This window comes from Ochotona princeps, chromosome 11 (genome assembly GCF_030435755.1).
Source record: "Ochotona princeps isolate mOchPri1 chromosome 11, mOchPri1.hap1, whole genome shotgun sequence".
Classification (NCBI taxonomy): Eukaryota; Metazoa; Chordata; class Mammalia; order Lagomorpha; family Ochotonidae; genus Ochotona; species Ochotona princeps.
The window spans coordinates 38,772,800-38,794,657 of record NC_080842.1 but is presented as its reverse complement, the minus strand read 5'-3'; the positions used below and the strand labels follow the sequence as shown (position 1 = coordinate 38,794,657).

Here is a 21,858-nt window from a genome sequence, read left to right as displayed (position 1 = left end):
GTAGGTTCTAATTGTACTGCACAAGATAAGGGGAGGAGTAAGTTCAGGAACCCCATAAACAGGTCAAGAACCCCAAACATGACCCAAAATTTCTATATCTGCCCTGAAAAAGTTTCTTCTGTTTTACAGTTGCAGAGCTGAAGTGGCTGAAAACCAAACTCAAGAGCCCAACCTGCAAGTGGCTGAATTACAATACAAGGCAAACTCCCAACCCCACAGGGACTCCACTGTTAACAGTGAGGCACTGCCTTGGAGGGAGCCCTGCCGCCACACAGTCTCCAGTTTCCAGGGGCACCATCACCTCCTCCCTAGTCCCCAGCTTCCCCAGCTACCCTGCAGCTTTCAGACTTGCCAGTTCCACAAACACTTCTGGAGGAAAGTCACTTTCTGGGGCGGGGTGGGTAAAGAAAACCAGTATCAATCACTCCATTCATCCATCTTTCTCTCCGCACCTCCACACTCACCTCTCCATCCCTCCTTTCAGTTCCATTTCTCTGGGTCCCCTTGATTTTGATTAGACTTCATGACATTCACAACCCAGCCCACTTGCCACTCTCAGTCCCAACTCTGGATTCGAGACTGCTGTGTGGAACACGAGCTTCACACGAAGGATCATTCTCAAGTGGAAGGGGTCCTCAAAGGCCCCAGGACCATGTGCTTCTCAGGAAGCCCACACCACTGCTGCTGGCCCACAGTGCTGAAGAAGTCTCATTTTCAACTGGGATTCCCACGGTTTAATGTTATTTAGCTGTGACTACAACTGTTTTGAACATTTCTGCATCTACTTGGCAGGGGTGGTTGAGCAGGAGGATGAAGATGGCCACCAGATGAGGTCATCAAGCACTGCCCACAGGCTGCTGCTCACACACGGAAGGCATCATCAGTTATGCCAGATCTCACATGTGGACCCCCTGCAGGCCAAGGGAGCCCATTCTGGAGAAGTCCCCACAGGAGACTTGGGGAAGACAGAGCCAACCCAGAGTGAGTCACGGCTTCTGCTCCCCATGGACTGGATCACTGGAGACAAGAGGCTCAATCCTTGCATTTCCCTTTCTCTTCCATGAGATGAGTCTATTAACTCAACTACCGGCTAAGCCTTTTCCAGGAGTACAGTCTGGTGCAGGCCGTGTTTCTATTTCCTTATCTGCAAATGGGCTTGGAGATAGGAGAGGTGGAGTGGCACACCTCTTGGGAAGTCGGGGTGCAAGGGTGTAGGGCTAAGCGGGCCCATGCCAACAATGGCTTACTGATGCAGGTGTCTGGGTGAGGAGGCAGCTGCAACCACTGAGAAGGAGCAGCTGTGGCGCATGCCATTAGCAGGATTAGGATTCTCCACAGCCTTCATTTGCTGAGAAAGCCAGAGTCCTCCTTTGCACCGTGCTCCTGAAGCTCCGGCTAATACCTCTTTAACAGCACTGACCCCCTTGGCCACTGTGATGTTCCAATCACAGTCTCCCTCCCCCATGAGTAAAGGGGCTAACAGGGCTCCCTGCTCCCAGTACAAAGGCCTGAAGTATCACTCAGAGCAAGTTGGCTGAAGATATGAAGAATCTCTCTGTTTCCCAGGTGAATAAATAAAGTGGCAGGAGGCTCGCCGTGCTTCACACTTGCCTCTGGGAGTTGGAAGACCCCACCTGAAGATGACAAACCAATCTTAGCAAGAAACACTCAGCCCAGCTCAGTAGGCCTCATGCTCTGAGGCCTAACACGTACACACCTCCTCCAGCACTACCTCCTTCAATAATATCATTGCCCTGGCACAGATGGGAAGCTGAGACTGGACATTCTCAGGGAGCTGTCCCACATCACTCGGCTTAGCGCACAGGTCACCTGCGACAGGATGTTGATCCCAGGCAATAAGAACTCCACACAACCCGGCACAGTTTTTCTTGTTCATTCTGAGACTCTTGACTTTCATACTATCCAGGTCTCTGTTGAGGGCTAGACTCCAGTTTCTGCCAGGTTTCCTGAGGAAGTAAACCCCAGCAGACACAGTCCCCAAAGATTCTCTGGGTTAAAATAATCTCAAAGCAGTCAGGCACGAACAGGGGATATCCATGGCCTGAAGTTCAATGCCCAACAATCAAGCCCCAATTCCTCCTTTCATCACTAGCTCCAAGCTTCAGTTTATTCAGGTGCAAGGTGAAACAAAATATACAACCCGTGCCTGGGCTGCCTCCCAACATTGTTAGCAAGTGCAAAGCCAGATGAAAAAGAGCCTCGTGAACCTGTGGCGCTGGTTCTTGCCTGTCCACAACGGAATGCACTCAAATTCCTTTCCAGCAGCTGGGGTTTGTGTCAAGCCAAGGCTTTCAAGGGCTAAAGGGCAACGGTTTGGTGCAGAATCGCCCCCTGGGAGTCAGTGTATGCAGTTTGGCTCACACCCGGAAGGTTCCAACAAAACAGAAGGTGTCCCTTCTGAGTGCTCCAAGGCACACACCGGGTCAGGAGTTTCAAAGACAACAGAAGGGCGCTGGCACCGAGTCGGAGTGCTGGAATGGAAGTGGATGCTACTGTACCACCCTCCAGCTGCATGACTTCAAATGAGCAAACTACATAGAGCAGAAAGGGTAGCGGTGTTGCTGGCAGGGACAGCTCCACAACTCCTACCTGTCCCAGTGGAAGTCTGGCAAGAGGCTGGACCCATCTACCCTCCAATTTGGATGGCTGAGTGTTTGAACGCAGGATAAATTCTGCCCAACAATGGCCTAATTCTATTACAATGTTTGGCTTATTATTATCATCTGGGCATAGCATGGTTGGCAAAATACACAAAACTGCCCTTTCTGTCCCCTTTTCACCCTGCCAACCATCCCCCTGTGACACAGAGGCAGCAGTGCTGCGGTCAGTCACTAATGCTGACACTGGCCCCCACACGCCCAGCTGCCTTGCAAATGGGAGCCCGGGTGACACAGGGCTATGAGCTCTTTCCCCGCCCACAATGTCCCTAGAAAAACAAGGGCAAAGCAGCCTCGCAAGTGGGTTGCTGGTTTTTAGAGCAGACAATTCCTCCAAGCGGCCAGAAGAGGGCAAGTATTGCAGGGACCATTAGTTACTGTAAAGTCCCAGCAGAGAGGCCTCCAAGAGAGCTCCAAAGAACGGGACACGGACCTGTACCCCTGGAAGCCAAATGACCCAATAGTCACTGAGCAATCTGTTCTGGGGCTTGCACAGAAATCACTCCCACCAGCCTTCCCAGACCCATGGGGATCACATCCCATGGAGAAGCATAAATGGAGTCGCAGGCGTCTGACTGCTCCCTGACTGATGAAGAAAGAGAGACAAACAGTGAGAGATGGACAAAGAAGCTAGACAAGACCAAGTCCAAGAGCAAGAAAAGCAGACACAACACAGGGGAACAAAAGGCAGAGGGACAGAGGTGCGGAGATGACAGATACAGAGAAGCAAAGGGGGAATCGTGGGGTAATGGAGGCAAGGAAGAAAGGAATCCTAGTAAACACACATATCAGACCAGGTAAGCTAAGATCCACCCCAAAGTCAACAGCAGGCTCTCAGGCCTTCTGTGCACGGCCTGTTTTGTGTACAAGCACACAACAAAGCGTGGGATGGGCCAAATCCATGCAGCTGATGGCTGGTGACAGCAAGGCGCTGAGCCATTCATAAGGTATCAGGTGCTCCACGGAACAGCCCCAAGGGAACATGCTGGAAGTTGCACTTAGGGAGTTAGTTTCCAAGGACCTTCTCAGCAGACTGCCGAGTCATTAACAGAAGCAGCCATTGCCTAGGAGGTAGAGACAGAGTTTATGGACACAGCATCACCTAACCATCAGAAAACTGTCCATGACAGTATCTGGGCCAAGACCTGGCTCACACCTCAGAGGAAATCATCACCACCCCAAGGAGTGGGCTTGCCAAACAACCTTCCGCAGGAGAGTTCCTCATGCAGAAGGGAACTGAAGGAATCCGTGTAGACTGCATCCAACTTAACCCAACTAGTCTCTGGCAGTGAGGTACGTACACATCTGCCTACACAGCCTCTGCTGTACGTATGGCTTTAAATAGATACTCCCAAGGGCACAGCGGAACAAAGGAAGGAAACAGGAGCTCCCTCCCTCGCCCGGCTGTAATTAGGTTAATGCTGGAACGTGATCAAAGTGGCCCACTTGGCATGAGGGTCTGGAAATGGAGCCCTCCCCGGTGCAGAGTCCTCTCCCTCCCCCTGCTCCTCCTCCTATTGTCCCTGCACTCACCCTTTTTCCGGGCCTGGGCGATGACTTCAGCCGCGCTCTTGCTCATCACCTTGGTGATGTACAGCGGACAGTTGGTCTGGTTGGCAATGGTGACGGAACGGTTCACAGCCTCGGCCTCCACCTACAGAAGAACAGCCAGGAGAGCGTGAGGACCCAGCACACCCCCACAGGACTCCACCTTTCTCCTCCACCCACTGTGTCCCCGAGGGTTCTATCCCATGTGGTACTGCAGGGTGACACCAATTTGGTCATCACTCTACATTGGGAAGCTCCAACGATAGGGAACAATGTCTTCCAGATTCTTCTCAAAGTGTAATCAGCAAACCTGCAACTCAGGTGCAGCCCAGAGTCGATGAGAAACGCAGAATCTTAAGACCTACCCCAGACTCACAGCCTAGTCATCCCCCGGGGTAGGACCCAGCAACGTGGCTGCTAGCGAGCATCCATGATTTTATGTGTGCTAAACGGGAGCTGCTACTCCTGACTCTGCACACACTTTCTGCTACCCCCATCCTGAGTCAGGACTCTCAGTGGTGGGATATGCAAGGGGGCAGGGCTTCTTTCAGATGCTAGCCAACAAAGCTAGGCAGGATCACCCTGGAGACAATGCAACTTCACAGGGCTCTGGGAATGAAGCGGGCAGCACTGGTGCTCCATATGTGAAACATGAACGAGCTGGCCAGCCAGCCACGGCCTAATATGACCTCAGTCCCGAGATGGGAAAACTTGTTCTAATAAGCCATCTGGCCCTCTAAATCTAACCCCTTGATGAATGACATTCCAAAAATTCCAGATACCTGATTAGATGAAACCTCCCCCGCCCCCCAGAACTGAGTTACATCTCATGCAGGGATTCAGCAGTGTTTATAAACGGCAGGTAAAAGGATGGCACAGGGGATCTCAAAAAGCCACAGGCTGCTGGTGCTGTACTGCAGCACGTTAAGCCACCACTGGGAAGCCCCACATCCCAGATGGGAATGGGAGGATGATCCAAGTGCTTGGGTCCTTGTACCTATGTGGGAAATAAATCCTAACGGAAATATGAGCTCTTGGCTTTGGTCTGACCTGGCACAACCTTGGCTTTAGGGGGCTCTTAGGCAGAGAACCAATGGATGCAAGCGCTCTCTCTTTCCCCTTCAACTAGATAATTATTTCCTTTTTTTAAAGACTTATTTATTTTCTCATTGGAAAGGTAGATCAGATTTACAGAGAGAAAAAGGGACAGAGAAAGATCTTCCATCTGCTGGTTCATTTCCCAAACAGCTGCAATGGCCAGGGCTGAGCCAATCTGAAGCCAGGAGCCAGGAGCTTCTTCTGGGTCTCCCATGCAGGTAGAGGGTCCCAAGGCTTTGGGCCATTCTCTACTATTTTCTCAGGCCACAAATAGGGAGCTGGATGGGAAGAGGAGCAACTGGGACATGAGTTGGCACCCATATGGAATCCTGGTACTTGCAAAGTGAGGATTTAACCATTGAGCCATTATTCTAGGCTCTCTCTATATATTTCTTTCTAAAGTCACTGGTGGAATAACTATGTGGCACCATGGCTGGATTGCTACATGCAACCCCATATTCTGCATCAAAGTGCTTCATTTGAGTCCTGGATGCTCCATTTCTGATTCAGTTTCTTGCTGATGCACATCCTGGAAGGCATCAGTTGATGGCTCAGGTACTTGGGTCCCTGCACATGGGAGACTTGGTATGATTTCCAGCTCCTAGCTTCAGTCTGACCCAGCCCTGGCTGTTGCAGGCATTTGGGGAATGAACCCAGAGATGCGAGGTCTCTGTCTCTCTGCCTTTCAGGAAAATGAATTTTAAAATGCCAGTGGACTCCTCCCCAAATCCTTGCAATACTCTGGGGTTTGGACTCGGAAGGGAGGAACAGGATCTCACTCTTTGTATCCTCCATGCCCCACCCTCGAAGCTCCCATTCTGGTTCCTGGTTAGCTGCAAGTGCTCACCAATGTTTGCTCAACAAACAGATTACTTCATTTTACTAACGGGCGGTTCCACACACAGAGCTGTTATTTTTCACGCAAAATAATCAAGCTCATGCCCTTGTCTCTCCAACAGATGGATCTACTACCCCTTGCACTAACCCGTAATCTGATCTAGGATAATATAAACTAAGCCAAGCTCATCCAAATGAGCCTGCCGGACATCAACTCTGTGGAGAAAGATGTCCAGAAATCCACAGGCAGTGCCAATGGTCCCAGACAAAGTTCTCGGAACACCCAAATGCTTTTCATTCCTGGGATAACTCAAGACGCGCCCTTCCCTTTCCATTGCCCCAGCCTCGGACAGTCTCAGCAGAGTGAAATGTGACAAAGGCTCAGACAAAATCCGCGGCACTCAGCAGTCATGCCCATGATGACTGACGCTGGACTGTCAGGAAAACTAAGATGTGATGCGGTACTACACAGAAGCACAATAAGCAGAGTTTCTGCCAGAGCAACTGGCTGCCATAAGACCAGCTGGCTCCTTGGTGGGAACAGTGTAGGTACCAGTGTGGGATCTGCTCAGATTCAGCTGGGAGTTGAATTCAGATTCCAATCCTGGGCCAGGCAGGAAGAAGCCCATCGCTGAGAAGAGGTGAATCCAAATACTGCTCATTGAAAGAACAGATCCTTTAAGCCCCACTTCCCATGCTCTGTCCAAATTTGACCCTTCTATTTTTGTATTTATATACCTCAGATATAAAAAATAAACTGATTTATACAACTAAACTCTTATTTAAGTAATAGCTCTTAAAAATACTAGGAAAATAGTATGATAGGGGCAGACGTGGCATAAAGAGTGAAGCTACCACTTGCAATGTCAGAAACCCACATTGAGGCACAGAGCCAATGATGTTGCTGCACTGAGAATGGAGGACTCCCTGGCAGCCAGTTGTGAAAGTTCTTTGGTGAATGGGCAGATGTGAGAATGTACCAGTGAAGGAGTGGGCATCTGTGGGAATGAACCATTCGGGAAGTGGGCACATTGTGGGAATGCACCAATCAAGGAGCAGGCATCTGTGGAATAGAGAAGCAGAGACCAGAGAAGGAGTCTTGAGGCTCAGCTGAGCCCTTCACTTGGTCCATGTAGAAACACTCACTCACACACACACACACACACACAAACTCTTTCTCCCTGTCTCTTTCTCTCAGCCTCGTTCTCCAAGGGCATGCAGCTCTGCACAGCACCCACACCCCACTCCTAGATGCTCACCTCCTCAGGCCGGCTGAGAACATGTCCCTCAGGCCCGGTGATGCCCAGGTCCAGGATCCTCTGTTGCTCCTAGAAGGTTTCAAGAAAGCCAGGCTTCAGGGAGGGTCGAACATCAGCTGGCTCCAGCAGCTAAAGACCTGGCACGAGGCAATCCTGGCAAGGTGGGAATTGGCACCCACTGGCCCATCCCCGAGCAGTGGCAGGCTCATGACTCCCCTTCCAGTCTCAGCTGAGGAGCACAGAGCAATGCTAGCCTTTCCCAAACCACTCAGCCATTCCCCTAGGTGCTGGAAGCCTCCGCGCCCCCAGCTCACAGCCATGGTAAGGGAGCAACAGTTCCAGCTCCCATCCAGAGAGAAGCTGGTGAGTGGGGATCTGGCAGCTATGCCCCGCCACGGGCAAATGTGTGTAGTGCCAGTCTTCACTCCACCAGCAAGCTCATGAGTGAAGCCCCAGTGTGCGAACATCCTGGCCTGCTGGCGTTCCACCACAGTGCACAGCCACAGAGGTCACCTGCCTCTTGCCCCCAGAGTGATGAAGAAAACCCCATCCGTACCTCTGCGATGATGTCGCCATTTTCCGCATGGACTTGGGCGATGGCACCAATATCCCGGATCACACTCAGGACTTCATATATCTAAGAGAAAGGAGCACAGGGCTTAGAGACCAGGACAGCTAGCTCCCTGCCATGCTGGTGAGCTAAGTAAGTGCCCCTCAGTGACTCCCATGAGGCCAGGTTTTTCCCATCCCAACAGGAATGTTTCTGTTGCACAGAAATGTTTCTACATGGCACAGGAAGACCTCTCTGTCCCTCATGTAGATGGAAGTGAAACTATGTGGGTGAGGAGTGAGAAGCTCAAGGACGAGCCCAGCTCTGCAGCCAGGCATTGGGGAGGTCGCCGGGTGCCCTTTGCCATGATGGTTGCTTTCCAAGTTCAGGTCCAGAACCATGGTGTAGAAGCCCCAGGGCCAGGACACTGATTGCACTCACACTCCTCCAACGGGTAAACAGCACCAGCAACTCAATCCACCAGCCACTGGCTGCAAAGATGAAAGATGTGTGTACCTCAAACACTGCTCTCCCCAGGAAACAGCCATGGTCCCAGTGTGCCAGGTGTCTTACCTGGCAATCCGTCAGCTGGAAGCGGTCTTTGAAAGCCATGTACACAAGGAAGGAATTGACCCCTGGAGGACAGACAACACAGAAAGGCTAAGTCATGCTGTTTAATAGAAAGACCACAACCAAACAATCTGGAAGGGAGTAACAAAGTGGTAAGACAGTCCTGCATGGCTTCATGGCAGGGGTATGTCTGAGAACTGTGCTACTGAGAGATTTGGTCACCTTGGGGACACCATAGAATGTGGTCACAGAACCCTAGCTGGTGTAGTTATGCTACACCAGGCTATAAGACATAGCCTGTTGCTGCTAGACCATAATCCTGCTCTATCTGTTATCATGCTGAATGCTGTAAGCAACTGTAACTCAATGGAAGTGTCCACAGATCCCAGCATAGGAAAGATACAGGAGTAACACGAAGTAACAAGGGTTTCTCAGCTCCATGGTCACCCTATTGGACCACCAGCACGAGCCAAAGTACTGTAAGGTAGCCCTTGTCTGCATTCTGCATGTGTGTGCACATCTGTGCATCTGTGAGGGTGAGGACAGGGCACAGAGGGCAGCAGGCACAATGCATGTGACCAGCAGTGGGTAGAGACAGAAAGGGAATGGAAAAGCCAACTGGGTAAATACCAAAATAATAATAATAATAATAATAATAATAAATAGTAAATCTGAGCACAAGAGTGTTCCTTACAGCACTCTTACAACTTTCAAACCTTGCCAGTACTTATGCACCCTTTCTCATGACAGTATTTGCAATCAAAAGGTGCAAACAACCTGTGGCTAGATGGAGACCTAGGAGGTGGCCCATACAAAGCAGGGCACGCTCCTCAGCCTGATAAAGGAAGGGTACTCTGACTCATGTCAGCCACATTTAAGGTCCTCACCTTGAGGACCACACACAAAGTAAAAGAAGCCGACCACCAAAGAGTGTCTGATTTCACTGAGATGTCATATCTAGAACAACCTGATTCACAATTCTAAAAGCTGAATGGGGATCACTGGGGCTGGGCCATCCCCAAAACGAGCTGAGTCATCCCCAAAACGAGCCTTCTGCACAAGAAACAAATGTGACATTTCGGTGCACAAGGAAAGAACACTCACAAATGTCTTTCCTTTTGGAAAATAGACTGCCCTCTGTGCTGACTTTTAAGAAGCATTTTTTTTATATATATGAAAAGGCCCATCACTTTGACAAGCAGATGGATCAAGGCTCATTCTGGCGTCGGAGTTCCCACCTCCCAAGGCACCAGACCAAGCATCCCTGCCCAACATGCATCTCGGTTTCTAAACAATTGTCCTGACAACCTCAGAGCCTAGGCCCAGAATTCAAACCACCTGGGGGGTGCTGGCAGATGCCTGAGCAGAAAGCCCCTGAACATCCCAGTCCTTCTCTCCTTGCTAGGCAACAGTAGTCATGGTAACTCCCCACCTCCAGTGGAATTTGTAAGTATCCACAGGAAAAATCTCTTAAGAGCTTCAATAGTCAACAAAAAAGGCCAAAGCTTATCTACTTTCTTTCCTGTGTTGTCTTCAAACTGGAAGGAATCTCAGAGGACTAGTCCCACACCCTCATGTGGTATCAAATGGAGGGAGCAGGCATATATAGCCCAGAAGGAAATTTGCACTGATTCCTCATTGGAGTCCCTGGAGTCACTTCTTCACTGCAGCTTCTCTGGGACACAGCGGAGAACTGGCTTCCTGTTTCCCACCAGGGAGACCTAGATTGAGTTCCTGACTGTCAGTTTCAGTCCCAACTCAGCCCCAGCCACTGGAGGCATTTGGGGTAGGATTCAGCAAATGGGAGTTGGTTCTGTTTCTCTCTGCCTCTGAGACCAATGAAGATGAAACGAAATAAATCAGATCCCTAACATGTCAGTGATCTGTCCAAAGTCACACAGCTCATCTGTCCCAGGGCAGAGGAGGAAGCCAGAGCTCCAGCTTTCTGCTCTGGGGCTCGTCAGACCCTCTCCACAAATATCTACCACCCAGGCTTCCAGATTTCTCTCGAGCCATTTTATCACAGCAACAACACTTCTGGGCCTGGAAGTTCTAGAATTCCTAAAGCAGTAGGAACTTCCCTGAAGGGCAAAACCTAAGCAATCAGCCAGGAACTCCAGAAATCCAGTCCCCAGAAAGGAGGAGGATATGTTCCAGCTCTAGGACAAGAACACCCAAGGTTTTTGTGGACAAAAAAAAAAGCCCCAGAGGCACCCCTGAGATAGCAAAGACGCCCCCAGCCTCCCCAGGCCCCGGGAGATGAGCTTCTTGAAATAGCTCTAGGAAACAGGAAAAACCTCTCTGGCTGTCTTGGACTGGAAGCTGTTCATCAAACTGATTCTTCCGGGGGTACCTAACCCTCAAGGTCCCTGTGAACTGATGAGGCCCCTGTCTTGGAGGCTCACTAGTCACCCCTCGAGGGTAAGCACTCCTGCTGCAACCTCAACTCGCCAGCCTGGCAAGAGAACACAAAAGCCCTCACACCACCAAGCTGGGAGTGGCTATGACATCAGAGCAGGTCCCAGCAGGAAGGTCAACAGTGCAGCATCGGGTTAAGCAAGTGTCCTCTCCTTGCCAGGGTAACGTCCATGCCTGAGACACGAGTGGGATCTGTGATTCTCTAAGAACTGTGCCTGTTTGTAGATTGCTTTGGAAATGGCTGCAGAGGGCGCTGAGCCAGCACAACCTACCATGATCCTTCACCAGAGCTTCCATCTCCTCCTGGATGCCCTTGTGCCACTCGGTAATGTCCACGTGCAGAGAGTAGTCGCAGCAAGACTTGCTGTCGGCCCATTCCCTCCACTGGTCAAAGGCGGCCAGCAGGCTGGTCCCAGGCTCAGGAACCACATGGTCAACTGAAAAGGAAAAAGCACTTTGGTCATCCACACGAGCTCCTCGGGTCAGGGGTCAGCCAGTGTGTTCCCACTTGAACCCTGAATAAGATTTCTTGAGTTCCCAATCTAGACAGTGATCTCCGCAAGCAGCTCCTAAGAACCCACTCAAGCCCGTTGACTACCCCCAGGAGGGACAAAGCAGAAAGCAGAAACTTGGCATAGGAAGGATGGCTCCGGTGAAACCATGCATGAACTGCCCAGATCTGATTTCCCAGCTCACAATCCCTGAAAGCACGTTTCATGGACGACAGGTCCTTGCAGACAAAGACGGTGTCAAGTGGCCAGCGAGGCAGCCAAACCCTCTGAGCTGTTTGGGAGACATCCCCCCTCCGGAGAGCCAGGGATTCGAAGGCGCTGCAGCGGGGCCATGCAGACGGAGCCTTTCCAAGGCTCTCAGGCACGCCCACTCTCTCACGGCCACTCACATTTCTGCAGCATAATGCCACTTTGTAATTTAAGGGAAATCTCTCATCTTAAGTTCAAAGCACTCTCAAATGGTGGTCATTGAGGTAGGCTGATAGGGAGGACAAATGACTTTGGACTGAGGGTGACCTGAGGTGTTTTCCTGGCGCCATTGTTTACCTGCAAGGTGCCCTTGGGTTAGCTACTTCACCTCCTCTGCCCTACGCCTCTGCGGGGATAATATTACCTAGCACACACATTTGGCACAGGTATTAAATGAAATCTTACACTGTTTTTCCATTTAAAACTTCCAGTGGCTTCTGTGGCTCTTCATAGAAAGATGAGTCGTCTACAAGGTCTGCTCAGCCCTGGCCTACTTCTACGACACAATCCAGGACCCTCTCTGACTGCACTTCGCTCTCTAACTATACAAGCTGTCTTTCAGTGAATACAATACCAGCCCGACCCCTCCCACCCCAGGCCCTTTGCATGTGCTATCATCCCTCCCAGGCTTTTGGAGAGGTCTCGGCCAGTGACTGTGACCACACGAGGCCTAGGAGACTGTTCTTACCCATCTTCTGCACAGAAGCACTAAAATGCTAACTGAAAGGGTCTGTCCTAGCCAAATCAAAGTTGTACAAAACTGCATGGATGCAAAAGTTGACACACTGTTTGGGATCCCACTTCCCACATCACGGAACTGGGTTTGAGACCTGGTTCCACTCCTGAGTTCAGCTTCCTGGTAAAATGTACCCTGGGAAGCAGCCTAAGTACTTGGCTGTTAAGGAGAGACACCCATGTGGGAGACAAGGAATGAATTCCTAGTTCCCAACTTCAGCCTGGCCATGTCAGGCTTTTTGAGGCACTTGAGGAGTAAAACAAAAGATGAAAGATCACTGTCTATCCCTCACTGCCTTTCAAATAAATCTTTAAAAACAATAAAGTGAAAGTTTAAAACAATAGCACAGGGGTCAGCGCCATGGCATAATAAGTTAAGCCTCTGCCTGCAGCATCAGCATCCCATATGGGCGCTGGTTCAAGTCCCGGCTGTTCCACTTCTGATCCAGCTCCCTGCTTATGGCCTGGGAAAGCAACAGAGTATAGTTCAAATCTTTGGGCCTGTACCCATGTGGGAGATTGGGAAGAAGCACCTGGCTCCTGGCTTCGGATCAGCTCAGCTCAGGCCACTGCAGCCTTTTGGGGAGTAGGCAGCAGGTTCTCCCCTTTTCTCAGCAAAATCTGCCTTTCAAATACAAATAAATAACTCTTTAAAAAAAAGAGAGAGATAGAATCTAGTATTATTGAAGCCCAAAGCAATGCCTCATTCTTCATAAATAAAATATTAGATTTTCAACTTCCAGGTAAGCAGTTCTGAGCTAAGAAAACTCCAGCTCAGCCTGAGCTCAGATTTCTGAAACGGATTAAATCTTGCAGGCGTTGTTAAATTGCTCAACTGGGCTTGGCTTGGTCCACATCAGAAATGAGTCTGTCTAGGCCTAATTTTCTTTTGTCAAAATTGACTTTTGAAACTGTTGATGTCTGTAATTAAACAGGTAGGTACAAACCTGGTATGTCCAACATGATAATGTTATCTAACTAAAGTAAAAATTACAGACACCTTACAAGCAAGCCTGGATAAAAGGCTAATAACATAAAACATTCTTAGGTGGTGTGCCTTTCCCAAGACACATACAAAAACACCACCCTATAGCAATCGGTCTGAAAGAAATTTCTCCACAGTCCCCCTGGCTGCACCGCTCTCCCCTCTGCAAACCATCCTTGCTAAGCAGGAGCATTAAGTGCAAGCAAGTGCACACACTGCAACTGCCCTCCTCCGACCCTCAGGAGCAACCCCCAAGTCCAGGGTAAAATGCACCTTCCTTCTCTTGGTCCCGCCAGGTTGGCTCCAGGCTAATCTCACCCAGGCATCCTAGGCCCCTTTGTGCTCATCACCCGCAGCCACCAAAACATCTCTTAGTTCATGTGCTTGGCCAGCTCCTGTGCACCTGTAGGCCCTGGTGCAGGCAGTGTCCCCTCTCTGGAAATCCCACTCCCCTTGCTCTACACCTCAGGCATCTCCTCGTTCTTGTCAGAGCTGAGCGTCAGCAGCCCAGGGCTACCATCACCATTGGCAAGGGTTTCCATGTGAGCCTCACTCATGTACTGTCTGATCCCTAGGCTGTAAACACCCTCAGGCCAGGGAATGAACACCCAGATGTAGAAGTTCCAAATCAACAGATGCACATCTGCTTCCAGCTCTCAATTGCCACTGGGTGAGATCAGGTCCAACAACAAAAATGCACAGCTATCCCTTGGGATCTGCAGGGGCAAGTTCCAGCACCCATATTGATACCAAGAGCCATAGAGGCTCATGTCCCTTCTAGAAAACAACACATTTGTGCACAGAGCCTGTACATAGCCTCAATGACTTATACTAAGACAGCACCTACATATCGCTTCATTCACATGGAGCCAACACAGTGCTCTCCACAAGGTAAATTTGGGGGGACTTTCTGGGCCTTTTTTCCCCTTGATTGTGTAAACTCTGCGACTGGTTGAATCTACAAATGTGGACCCTGTGGAGGGAGAACCACCTGTCTCCTGGAGACCCCCACTAGCCTTTCCTGTTGGGTCCCCCAGAGAGGCCGTGAGGCCTCAGTTACACCTGCAACCCCCTCACTGATGACACAAGAACAGGTGGAAATTGTCAGAAATTGCTTTCTAAACATTTTTCTGATGAGATAATTTCAAGAAGAAAATGTCACAGCATAAATAATTTTAGGAAAAATGAGTCACACATTTAATCCAGTCACTACACTATCTGACCTTCTCTCCAAAAATTAACCTGCTAGACTTTAGGAGTATTTTCTCTAAGTCTTTTCTCTGTGTTGTATCTTGGTTTTTGTGGGTTTTTTTGTTTTTTTTTTTTTCCTCTTCCCAAAAGTCTTAAGGTGGCATATCAAGGCGCTTCACATATCAGGGTCTGGTGAACTGGAAACAGAAGTGAAAGAAGGACAAATAGTGGCAATATACAAAATTCAGAATGAGACACACAAGCACACAGGTGTGTGTGTATGTGCACAAGTGTGCATGTGTGTGCACATAAGTACACAGATGTGTGTGGCAGATGTACATGTGAGGAGATGCGTGTATGCACTGTTATGCATGCCTACATGCACAGAAGTGTGCACGTATGTGTGCGTGCGTGTGGCTATGTATGTGTGTGCACATATGCACAGCTGTCTGTATGCACAGGTGTGTGTGTGTGTGGACACAGGATACTGTAAGAAGTTCTTGGAGAATCATACTGAAAGCATTAACTTTGGTGTACATACTTTATAATTCACACAGAATTTTTTGATAAGATGTATTTTCTATGAACTTGTTGACGATCTTTTACCAGTAAAACAGGTAAGTAACATTTAGTTCTTAAATACTTTCTAAATTTAGAGTTAGACCCTCCAGCCAGGGTAAATGAAGAAGACTCTACCATTCCCTGATCTCTACTGGGACTGATAAATCATTGATTCTCAGGAGGACAGCAGTAACTGCTTAGAGACACTGAATACTCCTTCCCCCGGGTCAGTTTATGGTGACTTTTATGATGTATTCTGACAGTATTAACACTTGATAAAATGCTTAAAATTTCAAATCTCAACACCTACTGCAGAGACACACTACCCAGTTCTGCTCCTGGGTGCTCTTGCTCCATTCATTTCTGATAGTACCAGGTATCGCAGCACGTTTAATACATTTTAATATGTAATGATAAAAAGCCCTCCCCCTCCTTTTTTTTTTTTTTTTTGTTTTAAGAGGGAGAGAAAAAAATCATCTTTCTTAAGCTCATTTCCTCCCTGGTCTTCTCTTCCCCTCCCTCAACCTATGAAATCTGAGCAAATCACCTGTAGGAAGTCTGTTGCTCCTCCACGCTGCCACCCACTGCCAAGCCACCCACTACCACTGCCTCCACTTGCCCCACTACACAGTAGGGAAGGGCACGGACCAGCAGAGCCTCAGCGGGGCAGAGGGTTCAGGACCCTGAATCCCTAAGGATATCCCAACCTTCAGTGCTACCTACCCTCACTCCAGCACGCCCAGGAATGATCCGCAGGTGTAGGTGAACACAGATCCTGGGCCTCACCATGCAGGTCATGGTTCTGCAGACCAGGCTGGCACCTGCTCATCTATGTTCCTCACAAGTGAACCCCAAGGGCCCAGCATGGTGGCACACCAAACTAATCCTCAGCCTGCAGTGCCATTTGTGTTCTGGCTGCTCCACCTCTGATCCAGCTTCCTTTAATGGCCTGAGAAGGCAGCAGAGGATAGCCCAAAGCCATCCCTAGGGTACCTGCACCCATATGGGAGACCCAGAGGAAGTTCCTGGCTCCCAACTTTGGATGGGTTCAGCTCCAGCTACTGCAGTCATTTGAAGAATGAACCAGTGAATGGAAAACCTGTCTCTTTTCTCTCTAAAATCTGCCTTTCAAGCTCCAGCTGTTGGGGCCGCTTGGGGAGTTAATCATCGGACAGAAGATCTTCCTCTCTGTCTTTCTTCCTCTCTGTAAATCTGACTTTGCAGTAAAAATAAACAAATCTTTTTAAAAACTGCCTTTCAAATAAAAATAACTAAATCTTAGATAAGTAAATGAAAATAAAATAAGTGAGTCCCTTACTCAGGTCACCATGGCACTGAGTGCAAATCATCTTTCATTTGATTTTACTGCCTCCTCCAACCTCACCCAGAGCAGCAGCATGTACAGCATCCGACAGCACCCCTGGCTGCCACACGGTGGCTTCCCTCCCATCCCACGCAGGCTCCCGGCACGATGACCCCTAGGAAAGTCAGTACACAGACTGAGCTGAGCACTGCAGGCAGAAGCATCAACTCGCTTCCTCCCAGAGCAAACAACACGCAGAAATGCATCCGGGAAAAGCCTCTGCATGTTTTCCCACAGTTCCCTCTCCATAGAAGCTCTCCTGGGGAGAGCTGCTCTCAGGGAACAGGGCAAAGGGTCGCCCTCGCTTCCGGAAGGAGCAACATGTCCCCTCCAAGGATGCAGCTGGAAGTCAACTTGCACGGAACTCACACACCCGCTCCCTGGGGACCTGCCTGGGCTTTCTGCCCCAAGAGAAGGGAAACTCAACCCCCAGTCACCCTCCAGCCAGGATAAGGGAGAAGAAGCACCCTGGGGCCCAAGACCCCAAATCACAGGCCTGTTTCTCTCTTCCGTCCTCCTCACAGTTACGATGCTCTGGGGCTCCTTTGTCTTCCACGTCTTTTTCTAAAGATTTATTTATTTGGACATTGGGGAGAAATAGAAGAGACAGACAGATAAACAGAATCCTCCACCCATTGGTTCCCTTCTCAAATGGTCATGGCAGCCAGGCCAAAGCCAGAAGCAGAAACTCTATCTAGGTCCCCCACATATGTGACAGAAACCCAAAAAGTTGGACCTTCATCTGCTGCATTCCCAAGTGCATTAACAGGGAGCAGGACCAGAAACAGAGTAACTCAGACTTGAACTAGCCCTTAGCTGTGGTTTATGGGCTTAACGGGCTGTGCCACAACCCTGGATGCTCCACTACATTTTCCTGGAGCTTTCTTGAGATGCGATTCACATACAACACAATCCTCTCATTGTGCTAGTGGCTTTGAGTACATTCACAGAGCTGCACAATCATTACCGCAGTCTAATTTTAGAACGCCAACCAAAACAGAAACCCCCTCTCATCAGCAGTCACTCTCTGTTCCCTCCAACCACTGCTACTCCCAGCCCCAAGCCACCACTGTGCTACTCCCAGTCGCTCTGGATTTGCTTATTCTGGACACGGCACACAAACGGATTCTTCTACTACATGGTCTTTTGTGGCTTTTTGCTGCCCTGCAGTACGATGTACTCCGGCTCCCACCTGCTGGGCAGGCCTCTGCCCCACTCCGATCTGAGGCTGCAGGGGGGTTTGATATCCGGTTGTCAGGCTTGTTGCATACTGGCAAAGGGTCAGACACAGAGTAAATAAGCTGCTCCTTGAAAACCCAAACAAAGGTCCCCTTTGGAGCCAGTAGTATTTAAAAGACTCCAAATTTCTTGAACCAATTTTTTTTCCATCACTGTAGGCTCATAAGCAGTTATAAAAGAAACAGACTGGGGAACTTCTTGGTACAGTGGTAATACAGTCCACATGCCGGATCCTGTATGACAGTGCCTAGATTCAAGTCCCAGCTCCATTTCTGAGCACAATGGATGAAGGATCTCGAACTGTCTCTTGGGGCCAACACTGTGGTGCACCATCTACAAAACTGGTACCAGTTCGAGTCCTGGCTGCTCACTCCAGCTCCCTGCTAATGCCCTCCAAGAAAGCAATGGCAAATTGCTCAAGCGCTTAGGTCTCTGCCTCTCTTTGTGGGAAAACCTGGATGGAGTTCCTGCCTCATGGCTTAAGCTTGGCTCACTCCCAACCGTTGTGGTATTTGGGAGTCAAACAGCAGATAGCAGATCTCTGTCTCTCCTTCTCTCTGCCACCCTGCCTTTCAAATAAATAAAACATTGAAATTTTTTTATTATTTTTATTACAAAGTCAGATATACTGAGAGGAGGAGAGATAGAGAGGAAGTGGAGCTGCCGGGATTAGAACCAGCGGCCATATGGGATCAAGGCGAGGACCTTAGCCACCAGGCCATGCTGCCGAGCCCAAAACATTGAAATTTAAAAGACAAAATAATTTTAAAAAATAAATTAGAAGAAAAACATTCTCACATCTTTCCCCTAGTTTCCCAATAGGAATAATTTATTCATTCGAAGTCACAGGTAGACAGACAGATCTGTCTTAGACTGGTTCCCTCCTCCTATGCACATAAGCCGGGGCTGGACCAGGCTGAAGCCAAGAGTCAGGAATTCCATCCAGGTCTCTCACGTGGAAAGCAAGCACTCAGGTGCTGAAGCCATCACCTACCTGCTGCCTCCCAGGGTGCACACAGGCAGAAAGTTAGAAACAGAAGTGGAGTTCATACTCAAACCCACGTACTGATAGGAAATGCAGGAAATGTCCCATGGTTAAAAGTGCAAGTTTAACCATTTACCAAATATTGATCCCTTTTAATTTTTTAAAAAGATTTATTTATTTTTTGCTGGAAAGTCAGATTTACATACAGAAGGAGAGACAGAGAGAAAGATCTTCTGTCTGCCAGTTCACGCCCCAACTGACCACAATGGCCAGAGCTGAGCCAATCCAAAGCCAAGAGCTGAAGAGTGGGTGCAGGGTGTCCACTGCTGGATGGGAAGTGGAACAGCAGGGACACAAACCAGCACCCATGTGGGATCCCAGCATGTGCAAAGCGAGGACTTTAGCCACTAGGCTATCGTGTTATGTCCCCCCCCCCTTTGTTTTAAGACCACAAGTTTTTAAAAGACTAGGTGGTGAGCATTTCTAGTCAGTTCTCCACCAGGTCCCTCCTAGTTAAAATACAGCAATGCTGCAAAGCCATCCCACAGTGTCCACTCTGCACAGGCGGCAGCTGAGCCGATGCACACTCCAAGTCTACCAGGGGTTAGGGCATGGTCGCAGAGGAAAGTGGGGAAGTTGGGGAGCTCCCAGCCCTTTCCTCCACTTACCCAGTCCTCCTGATCCCACCTCTGGATGCACAGAGCCCCCCAGAACCTCAGACACAGCCGCACCAAGAGGTGGCACTCAACCTGCTGTCTGTCCTATGCACACCTCACCCTGCTCCTTGCAGTGTGACTCTCTCAGAACAGACTCACGTTCCAAGTCCCCACCGTGTCATTCTTTCACCCACCATCTCATTCTCAGCTTTGAATTGTGTGTGCATCTGCCTCTCCCCTTCTCATCTCAGATAAATGAATTAACTCAAATTAAAAGCTAACCATCAGAGAGATGAGCACACAAACAAACCAGCCAGTGACTTATCTACGTGGCCCTCCCCAGCTGGCAGCTACTGTGCACTGGCTGGCAGCTGACCTCATCAGCCAGGCAGGGAATGGCTTTTGTGGTGGAGAGATAAGAGCCTTTGTGTGCCCCGCCTGCTGGGAAGGACAGCCTGTTTTGTTCCGAACAAAAAGGCAGAAAGCAAAGAGAAAGTATCTGGCCCCTGGGAACAGAGAGGGAACCTGCAGGAGAGGGCCCAGAGGACCAGGCAGGGTCAGACACACCACACACCAGCCAGTCCTATCACTCACTCATCACGTGACTCCTGCAGCTTCAACCACCTCACCTGCAGCAGGGGACTAGCACTCTTAACCCACATGGGTCCAGAGAGAGCAGAAACCAGCGAATATGGAAAAGGCTGACAGAGACCTGCCCAGCAAATACCAGCAGGACAACATGGTCACATGCCTCTGTAAGAAAAACACCCATGCATACACCTGGGTGGCACAGAGTGCTTCAAACACTCATGGAAGATGGAATTACAGGCAAGTTTGGAGGCAACATCACGGCACAGCAGATGAAGTCGCTACCTAGGATGCGGGCAACCCCTGGAGCGCTGGTTCACAGTCCCACTAGTCCACTTCGAATCCAACTCCCTAATAAAGCACTTGGGAAGGTAGCAGATGACAGCCAAAGTACCAGGGCCCCTGACACCCACAGGGAAACTCTGCGTGCAGTCCTGGGCTCTTGGCTTTGCCTGGTCAGTCCCAGCCGGTACAGCCATCGGGGAATGAACAACAGATGCCAGACAGAATCTTACTCTCTCTCTACCTCTCCTTCTCTCTATATAACTCTTCTTCCAAATAAATCAACAAATCTTCAAAAATAGAAATGGTCAATTTATTTTGCTGTGAAAATTTTTGTATGCCTACTTTTTCCATAATATATATTTTCCAGGAATTTCTTGAAATCTCTTGTATGCATGGGTTCTTTTACATCAAAAGAAGTCTCTTTAGCGCTGTCTTCTATGCACTTTTTGAGATACTGAGGTGTCTCTGAAGCCTGGGTGAACTACAGCCCTTGTGCAAGCACACTTTTTCTCCCATGATGCAAAGAAATTATTTCCTAAGAGCTTGAACTATCTAGAATGCCCGTGCTACAAAATAGCAATGACAACAGCCTTACAGCACCAAGTATCCAGGAGCAAAATCTCAGCAAACCACAAGAGGGGCTCCCAAATATGCCAACTACTGCTCCTACTCTCTTCTCTTATCCCTATAGCATAGCACCCTGAAGTGAGGGGAGTGGCATACAGGAGGTGCCCACCAAGCACAGCCAAGACCAGACAGCACAAGTGCAAGAAAAGTAATCAAGCAGTGGGCAGCACAGTCGTGGGAATAACCAGCCCAACACCACAACCTAAGAACCCCAGGTGCTACGCCAAAGTCTTAGGAGTACACAGCTTTCTTGTTGATCCATACAAATTCATGGTAGCTGCATTTTTTTTTTTTTTTTTTTTTTTGCTTATGTACTGATTGTGAAAGTCAGACCAACAGAACGCCGGAGAGAGGAGATGGATCCCAACCACTGTGCTTCCCAAGTGCCCACAAAGGCCAGTGCTGGGCCAGACCAATGCCAGGAGCCAGGAGTTCAACTCAGGCTTCATAAGCAGGCAGCAAGAACTCATTCACGTGAAACCATGACTGCTGCCTCCCTAATTCTACAATAGCAGGAGACAGAGCCAGAACCTGGGCATCCTAACAGGGGATGTGAGCATCTTAAGCAGCACTTAGTCTCCAGGCAGACCCTTGCCCTGTGGCTGCACTTGGAGCCCCAGCCCTCTGGAATGCTGCCTTGGGTGTGTGCGTTGGAAGACCACTGTCATGAAAAACAGCTCCAACTTCTCCAGCACTTCCTATGTATCTGGTGCTATTCCATACCACAGTTACCCCATTTAACCTTTTCAACAGTCCCTAAGATGGAGATAACATCAACCCCAGAAGAATCTGAGGAACAGCGGGATGAGGAAGCAGGCACTATGGGGCTGACACAGTGGCACAGTAGGCTAAGCTTCTTCTGATTATTCAGACACTGATTCACATCCCATCTGTCCCACTTCCCTTCCAGCTCCTTGCTTATGG

At 49.4% G+C, this 21,858-nt stretch overlaps 1 protein-coding gene across 2 annotated transcripts in view; it reads right to left on the bottom strand.

Annotated features, from left to right (window-relative positions):
- The window catches only part of DPYSL2 (dihydropyrimidinase like 2), a 102,855-nt gene that overhangs the window by 10,010 nt on the left and 70,987 nt on the right, over positions 1 to 21,858 (bottom strand). For both annotated transcript variants that reach the window (XM_004579074.4, XM_004579075.4), the window contains exons 4-8: positions 11,231 to 11,395; positions 8,544 to 8,605; positions 7,977 to 8,057; positions 7,421 to 7,489; positions 4,212 to 4,332 (exon numbers count right to left, since the gene is read on the bottom strand). In XM_004579074.4, coding sequence (XP_004579131.1) covers positions 4,212 to 4,332; positions 7,421 to 7,489; positions 7,977 to 8,057; positions 8,544 to 8,605; positions 11,231 to 11,395 — 498 coding nt within the window. The remainder of the gene's footprint in view (positions 1 to 4,211; positions 4,333 to 7,420; positions 7,490 to 7,976; positions 8,058 to 8,543; positions 8,606 to 11,230; positions 11,396 to 21,858) is intronic.